The following is an 8,860-nucleotide window of genomic DNA, read 5'->3' as shown; positions in this document are numbered from 1 at the left end:
TGGAGCTCTCTGGCAGAAGGTGGACCATCCACTCACATCTCCCAACAAACGTGGGATGAGAAGACACCCCCGCCTGTGGTTAAGAGCACATGCCAATTCTGAAACCACTTTTCCTGGCTAAAAGCTGAGGACAGTGACCCCCACATTTTTAAAAATTCTTTCTTTTCTTTTTTGAGATTATAATTACATCATCTATCCATTCCTTTTTCTCTCTCCAAATTCTCTTGTACACCCCTACGTGTTCTCTTTCAAATTCCTGGCCTCTTTTTCTATTAATTACTATTATATACATGTATATATGCGTATATACATATGTATTCCTAAGTACAAGAATACAACCTAAGTGGTCGGTATAATGTTACCTGCACATGTTTTCAGGGTTCTCCATTTGGTATTGGGTAATAATCAGTTGGTGCTGAGCGGTGGTGGTGCACGCCTTTAATCCCAGCACTTGGGAGGCAGAGGCAGGTGGGTCTCTGAGTTCAATGCCAACCTGGTCTACAGAGCTAGTTCCAGGACAGGCTCCAAAGTTACAGAGAAACCCTGTCTCGAAAACAACCAACCAGTTGGTGTCTCTTCTCCAGGGAAGGCTATTTCCCGCTCTCAGCACTAGTTGCTGTGGTTCTTTGTGTAGAGCTGAGGCCTCGGGGAGTTTCCTCATCCACTTCAGCATGTCTATTGTCCTAGTTCAGCTCATGGAGTGAGATTTTATGAATGTGGCTTCTGACATTCCTAGGAGACAAAGTCTCACAGAAAACTTCTGATCTTCTGGCTTTTTGAATCTTTCTACAATGTTTACAATGTTTCCTGAGCCTTAGGTATGGAACTTGTTTTTAAGTGTATCTATTGGGACTGGCCTCCACAACTCTGCATTTTGATTGGTCATGGTTTTCTGTTTCAAAGTTTTCTCAATCATGTTGGGAACTATACATACCTGTGAGTAGAAGGACAAATACTTAAGACATAGTTAGGGATTATGCTGAGTACTTGGTTTGGTAAAGTGGTGGCTGTAGGTTCTCCTCCAAGATCCTTCACTACCCGGAGTAGTTCGCTAAGTTTCCAAAATAGAGCATGATTTTCCTCCTATTGAGTGGATCTTGAATCCAATCAGAAAGCTGTTGGTTACTGTCAAGATATATGTGCCAATACTGCGCCCTCAGGGTTTTTGTGCCCCATGCTGGTTGCTGTTGTGGTTCATAGGCATCACAGCCGGGTAGCACTGTTGGTCGCTCTCTTCCTTTGGAAGTGTGCCCAGAACCTTCTGGTGTCATGAAAGTTAGTCCTCAGGGAGGAGACTTTCAGTTGACATCACTTTTTATTTGGCTCATCTATAAGATGGCAGAGCACACCACCACACCACCTATCTGCATGTCATATTCCAAAAAGAATGTTGGTACAGCTGTTTTGAAAAGAATGGGCAGATAGATAAGAGCTGGAATAAAGGCAGGTAACAGCAGCTCTGACTTTGTAACAGCTTAGACAGACAGGCGTAAGGGCCGGCAGCACAAGAGGTGGCCCGGATGAACTTGGCTGTGAACATCTGTATGCTGTCACTTTCATCAAGTTCTGCATGCCCAGATGGAATGTACCTACTGTTGAAAACATCTTTCCAAGGATGATACTAAAATATGGCACTGAAATATTTATTGCATGTGAACATAGAAAGACAGGGGATTGAGGCCAAATGAGTACTAATGAAGTGAGTATCATTGAAAAAAGAAAGAGTACAATTCCCTATTTCTTCATAGGTAAAATCCAAGCATTAAAAAACGTAAAATCAAAAGGTGTTTCCAAACAGCTGCAACCACATCACCATGGGCTTAGGAGACAAGGGGGTGGGAACAGCCTTTGATGAGCCAAGCACCACAAGCATGGTTAACAGAGACTGCTGAAAACCCCTGAATATCAATGATGGGGCCAATGAGAGCAGGTGAACAGCCCAAGTGGCTCACAGCAGAACTGATAAAACACAATATAAGAAAGCAAGAAAAGATGAGCTACAACCAGCGGCAGTCATGAACTCACTGCATTCTGCCTGTATGTACATGTGTATTTACTCAGGAATCCATCAACATTCAGAGAGCCCATAGTAGTTACTTAGGGGTAGGGAGAGAAGTCAAGGGAAGATTTTAATGTTGCCTTGTCACTCTTCAATATTGTCTGGATTCTGAACACAGGTATTCTGGTATTTTTAATGGAACATAACAGCTATATACATATGTTATATGTACATATATACATATAATTGGACATGATGTTTATATACATAAATATCTACATAACATAGCCCAGCATCCCATCTGGCAGAGCAGACCTTCAGTGACTGAAGCTGTTCCTGCTTTCCTCAGCATCACAGAAGAAACAAGAAACATTACACAAATGTTTACCAGAGTCCCAGGCCTTGAGGAGTTTACACTGTGGTAAGATTAGGGGTTAGTCAGCAAAGGTAATAAAGAAGACCGAGAGCAATGGAGGAAAATGCAGTGGCCTGCTCCGGCACGCATGCACACACACCCACACGCTTGTATACATCACACACGGGTGCACGCACAAACACACACAAACCTAAATAACTGAAAAATGCATCTCTTCTGAATATATACAGACTTCCTCTCATTATCCCTTTATTGATTTAGTATAATAATAATAATCACTCATAGAGCAGTTTAAGTATTGTAAATAACAAAGCACATAGGCTATGCACAAGTTGTATGCAAATACTATTTTTATGTAGTATTTATATATAAAAGATGTGAGCATCCATGGTGTCTAAGTGGGGTTCTAGAACCAGTCCCTAAGGACACAAGCAAAGAAAGGACACACACACACTTTTGACCAAAGAAGACTAGTGTCCGATAGCCACATAAATTAAGTCAAAGCTCAGAAAGACAAAGCTTTAGAAGTCTTTAAACACCAATACACATATTATCTAGGAAGCTAAAAAAGCAAGCTAGGGTATGTGCTGTCATCTGTGGAGCCTGGTTAACCATGTCCAACAGTCCTGAATCCATGCACAGTACTGGGACTTCTGTACAGCACTATTCCCACCCACGTCCACACTCCAAGCATTCCACTCGCACTAAGAAATGCACCAATGGCAGAAAGAGCTGCTGTCCTTCATGCCTGAGATCATAAAAAGATCAGCAAACTCACATCCACCCATAGATGTTCTTCATGGGCATATAGCAAGCACTGCATGGCTTTGTACCCTTGAGCACAACACGTACCTGTGTGTGCAGGGCTGATGTCACACTACCGGACATGTGAAAGAGGCTTTAGAAGAATGCCCTGGTTACCCGAAGACAAAAAAGGACAAGGAGAGCTGGAAGCTTGGGAAACCAGAGCTCCTCAGTGGAGAAGGCTTTCCAAGACTGGAACAAACGTGCCTGGAAGGAAGCCCCACAATCCCCTTTGGGAGCCGGCTTCCTTCATCCTGCGAGTCCAAGCATCAAAGAAGGCAGAAGCCAAATAGTTATATGCTCATCTGAAGAGCAGAGGAAGGAAAAATCTTAAGGAAGTCTGGGGGCCAAACAAAGAAGAGGACAGCTGCAAGGCAGGCGTCTTAAAGGAACTCCAGGGCTATAAAGCAACAAAGAACGGAACTTTAAAAGGACTTCAGGGTACCCTGGAAACTCAAGAAACCACCTTGTTGTGAACACAGATAATTTCCTCACAATCTGCAGGACTGTCCCAAGCTGTCCAGGCTTTTGATACCCAGTGAAGGAATTGCAGAGAGGGAAAGGGAGTTGAGAAGGGCAAAGAGAAAAAGAAAGGCAAGAAAACATAACAGCTAAAAATAGATTTGTCCCTGGAGTATCCCGTAACTAGTACAGCTCCAAAACTCTAAGATGAGTCACAGCTCCTCTTTTCGTTTTTATTTATACAAAATGATAAACATAAATATAAAGCCCAGCGAATGAGCACCCTGCAACAAGAAAGGGGGTTGTTCCACTCAACTCAACAAGGGTTACCTTGGTTCATAGCATCCCATGATTTCCACCCATGTGGATGGTAGAGGTGAGGTCACTATGGCAAACCTACATCATCACAAAGATTGAGATCTATTGAAGTATTCAGCATGAATATTGGTGAGTCCTTTAGAGACAGCTGGTGCCACTGTTGAATATGCTCAGGGCATTATCCATAAGATGAACAGAACTGAGGAGGGGAAGGACGTTAATAAGCAAATTTTGCGGTGGTTGTGTTAAATCACAAAATTCTTCAGCAGAGCAAACCCAGCAGCACTGTCCATGAAGGGTTCTGACAAAAGCCTGGGTTTGGATCTAGGCTTCAGTCCCCACCATGGTGCCCTGGAGAACCATCAGTTCCTTGGGATCCATGGAATGGCAAGCAGCTACTTACTACCTGAGCTCTTTGGGAAAAGTCAAGCAGTTTTCAAGTCAAGTAGTTGGCAAGATGAACATTTCATATACAGGACTTAGGCCACGAAGCCTGGGGTCCCTTCATTTCCCCATGTAAATGGGCAAAGCTTTTAAACAGTAACAGCACCTCACATAATTTCCCAGTCCTGAAATGCTCCCAACTGCTTCAGAACTATCAGACTTAGACTGAATATCTCTCAGTTGCCGGGGACTTACTTAGCCTGAACAAAGCCCTTGTTTGAGTTTCAGCACCACATAACCAGGGTGAAGTGGCCTGAAGTAGGAGATTTCTGTCCTACCCGGTCCCACAATAAACACACAGAAACCATGTTATTTGCAATACTGTTTGGTCAATAGCTTAAGCATATTTCTGGCTAACTCATATCTTAAATTAATCCATCTCCATTAATCTGTACATCGCCACAAGGCTGAAGCTTACCGGGTAAAGATCCAGAATCTGTCTCAGGCAGGGCTACATGGCTTCTCCCAGACCCCACCTTCTTTCTCCCAGCATTCAGTTTAGTTTTCCCCACCTAGCTCTACTCTACCCTATCACAGGCCAGGGAAGATTCTTTATTCACTAACCAAGAAAAGCAACACATATACAGAAGGACCTCCCATACCAGCGGCCCATGCCTGTAACCTCTGTACTTAAGAGCCAGAGGCAGGAGGATCAAACGATCAACGTTGTCCTCACCTGCATAGTTCAAGACTGATTGTTAGAGGCCAGCCTGGGCTACATAAGACCTTTTGTCAATAAACCAAAACAGGAACAACAACAAAAAAAAAATAAAAATCCACAGTGGGGTAAGACAAGACACTACCAACTTATGCTAGGAACTTTGGTTTCTGAGAAGGTTTAAGGCCAGGAACTGACCAACTTGTTACCTACTAGTCAAATGCCCTTTCCTCCCTAACAGATGTTAAAATACATGATCTAGTAGGCTATCAAGGAAAACAAAAGAAAAAAAAACAAAAACAAAAAACCAAACAAGACCTCACACCCCAGTAGGGAGCCCCAGTGAAAACCCTTTGAAGCCGAAAAGCAACATGGTATGTTTATTTGTATTTCTGTGCAGTTCCATCTAACCCCATGCACGGCTAGGCTAAGTGCAGGTACTCAGCTAGTTAAAACATAAATAAAACCCATCCTCAGGCCATGAAACAGATCCTTCCAGGAGGAAAAGTTAATAGGCACACTGCTGCAAGGAGGGGAAATTGAAAGGCTTCCCCGACCAGAGGAGAGAAGGGGGTTGTGGTCTTAGCAAAAGCCAGCAGGAAAGAAAGAAGACCAACCACCTACCCACTAGTCCTTGAACCCACCTTCGGAATATCTAAAACCTCACACACTTAAACCCATCACGTGCATCACCCAGGTTCCAGAAAACAGAAGATCAGACAAAATGATGTTGGGCTGAAGCAATCTGAGGCCTCCAGCAGGATACATTAAAAAAAAAAACAAAAAACAAAAAACAGTAACAGCTCAATCAATGTTTCACCTCCTTGAGGCAAACAATAAGACAAAGGAAAAGAAAACATGAGCCAAGGTACCTCAGAAACTTGAACAACAACATCCTCTGAACTGTTCTTGGAATTGCAGTGGCCTTCCAGCCTCTTAAAGACCCCTTCACACACACTCAGAGGCCAGGTTTCCTCTACAGACTATCAGGAGTTGAAAATGCAAAGCCCTGGCTTCTATAACCACTGTGTTACTATTAACTTTGCAGGAAAAGATGGGGTGTAGGATGTGAGACTAAGGTACCTGGTCCAACTGGGAACAACCCAGCCCTCTTTCCCAAGACAAGTGGTTGGTTCAAAACACAATTTGTGCTTAAAAGATGACGATTAGTTGTGTGAGCCCATAGAAGTGGCTCTGCTCCATCTTAACACAAGGTCAGAGAGTTCGAGCCTATTATTGCTCCTTCCAGGTCAAACAACAAGATGTTTTGGCCTAAGGTAAAGGTGCTGTATGTTTTCCCTAGATAACAGGTTGCTTGGGCCGAGGTGTAGCTACTGGATATTTTGCTCCTCAGTGTTTTGAACTTTTGTTTGCTTCTGGTATCACGATAAAGTCTTTTTGCCCTCCCCTTTGGCTTGGGGTATAAAAGGACTATGGAAAATAAACTGGAGGCTGCAGAATTCACTGACAGTCTCCCGAATCTGTCCTATGTCTATTTCTTTTGTGTGTCTCTGTTGTTTCTACTTTCTCAATCCACACACCTCCCTCCAAGTATGGAGGAACTACGAGAAAACGCTTCAACCCACCTAAAGGCCCTAGAGTAGTCCAAAGCCACAGCCAACTGCTGCCAAGGAACATTGGACTGTCTCTACTCTATCCCAACCATAGCTCACTATCACTAGTTCCTTGATTGAGTTCCATGTTATACATTCACAGGCATATTCAAGAACCATTGCTGACAGGAAGAAATACATACAATTTTTGTGAACTCAAGACCTAACCCATGCAATCCACTACAACAGGGAGATGTGGGAATTAGTGTCCACTGGTCATAAGCAGTATACACACCCAAGCACTAGCTTGGGTGTTAGCAGGGGACAGGCCATTGCTGTGTGAATTAAATGTGTGAATCCAGACAGATCTTCATGTCTGAGATGCCCTGGAACTGAGGCTGTTCTAACAGTCTCCAAATAACTTGCACCTGCTTCTAGCTGCCTAATTCATTTTCCCTCCCTCTCTCCTTCTTCATCCCCTCCCCCCCATTACTCGAGACAAACAACACAGGGCCTCAGACCTGGTTAGAAAAATAAACCACGGCCACCACAGGAGTCTAGTCCTTCACTGGAAGTGGATCAAACCCAGACATTTAAATGGAGCCTCAGAAGAGTGAGGATGATGTCTTGGGCGGAGGGGGAGGGGGTGAGGGAGAAAGAGCTGGTCAGTGGGTTGGGAAGATACTCAGGACACGCGACTTCTTGGAAGGGAGGATTCCCTGTCATCTCCAAGGGGTAGCTCAGAATGGTCTCGACTTCCCCCAACAAACACTTCTAGAAACATTTTGGGAAATCTGATATAAATTAGACACGTGAACGACACAAACACGGAGCAAGAAATCTTCAGTAAAAAAAGTTCAGTGAGCATCCATCAGCTGCCCAGAAATAAACATCAGGGGTTAAGGGTGGGCAGAGCTGAGGAGGGACTGCTGACAGCTGTGGCTGGCGGGCAGCAGCACAGGGGAAGGGCTCCAAGCTGGAATTCGGAGCGTGCCCAAATCAGCAGAAAAGTTCCTGGGAACAGCACTCTGTCTGGGAAGAACCCTGCGGGTCTCAGGATGCATGTGCTCTGAGATGCAGAGGAAGCACAGGGTCCTCTGTTCTCGGCTGCCCTCAGGTTAAGGCGTCGGCGACAGACGACAGGAGTAAAAGATCTGCTCCCAGGATGAGTGAGTGATTCCCACGTTCAGTCCCACTAGATCTCGTTATTCCCAAACCAGACACAGTCCCAGAGGGAGAGAAAGGAAGCTGGGATACTCATGTGGGGGCAGCGGAGATGGGAAACTGAGGCAGGAAAGTGCACGTTAAAGGCTGCGGAAGTCTGGGAAGACCCGAAATCAGGGTAAAGTTGTTCTTCCCCTCCTCCGTTCCCAGAACACTGAGCCACACTCGAGCTACGCCCAATCCGGGCGGCCGCCGGGCTCCAGGGAGCGGGCGCCGCACAAAGCTCCGCCTGCGAACACACGACAACAGCACCCGGCGCGCCGGCCCACACAATAGCACAGAGCGCGCGCCCCGCCGCGGCCCCTCGCGGGGTCCCGGCCAGCCAGGCGCCCGGGTCCGCCCTCCGCGCACACCCACGCCCGCAGCCCAGGCCCGCGCGCGGAGCACGGACGATCACGGCCAGCCCCAGCGCCCCGGGCCCAGTGAAGCGCGTCGCGAGCCCCTCACTCACCCGCGGTGCTGCTCAGCAGCAGGCACAGCGGCCCCAGCAGCCACATGGCGCGGCCGCCGCTCCGCTGCCCAGCGACGTCGCTGCCCCACGGCCTCGGTCAGACCCCGCCCCTCGCTCCGGCCACGCCCTCTCGCCGACCTAGCCACGCCCCCACCCTCCCAGGCCGGAGGGCTTAGCCAAGTCCGGGCTGAGAGTCGCCGACTGCGCTCTACCCCGAGGGTCCTGGTTGCCAGGGTCTTGCAGATCCAGTTCTTGCTGCCTCAGGGGTCAGACTGCGAGTACCTCTTAAACCCCTGCTTTGTGCTTGGCCCCGGTTCCCTGTCCTACATCCTAAGGGCTGCGACAGACTTCTCCCCAGAGCCCAGGTGAATTCTTAACTGCCAAAAAGCTTTCAAGGAGAGAAAGAAGTTCAGAGAGCCTATTCGTAGGAGGAAACGGATTTTTTTTCTTTTCTTTTCTTTTCTTTTCTTTTCTTTTCTTTTCTCTTCTTGTGTGTGTGTGCGTGTGTGTGTCTTTGTGAAATACAACCATTTCTTTTCAAACTCCGAGACGCAAGATGTGCCAGGTAGCC

At 46.5% G+C, this 8,860-nt stretch overlaps 1 protein-coding gene across 3 annotated transcripts in view; it reads right to left on the bottom strand.

The window, feature by feature from the left end:
- Ldlrad3 (low density lipoprotein receptor class A domain containing 3) overlaps positions 1–8,379 on the bottom strand; it is a 241,252-nt gene extending 232,873 nt beyond the window's left edge. For all 3 annotated transcript variants that reach the window (XM_005364098.3, XM_026787638.1, XM_026787639.1), the window contains exon 1: positions 8,290–8,379. In XM_005364098.3, the coding sequence (XP_005364155.1) occupies positions 8,290–8,335 (46 nt within the window). In that variant the 5' untranslated portion in view covers positions 8,336–8,379. The remainder of the gene's footprint in view (positions 1–8,289) is intronic.
- Between the last annotated feature and the right edge of the window lie 481 nt (positions 8,380–8,860).

The sequence above is a fragment of the Microtus ochrogaster genome, assembly GCF_000317375.1.
Source record: "Microtus ochrogaster isolate Prairie Vole_2 chromosome 14 unlocalized genomic scaffold, MicOch1.0 chr14_random_1, whole genome shotgun sequence".
Classification (NCBI taxonomy): domain Eukaryota; kingdom Metazoa; phylum Chordata; class Mammalia; order Rodentia; family Cricetidae; genus Microtus; species Microtus ochrogaster.
The sequence above is the reverse complement of the archived record's forward strand: the minus strand, read 5'-3'. Positions and strand labels throughout refer to the sequence as shown.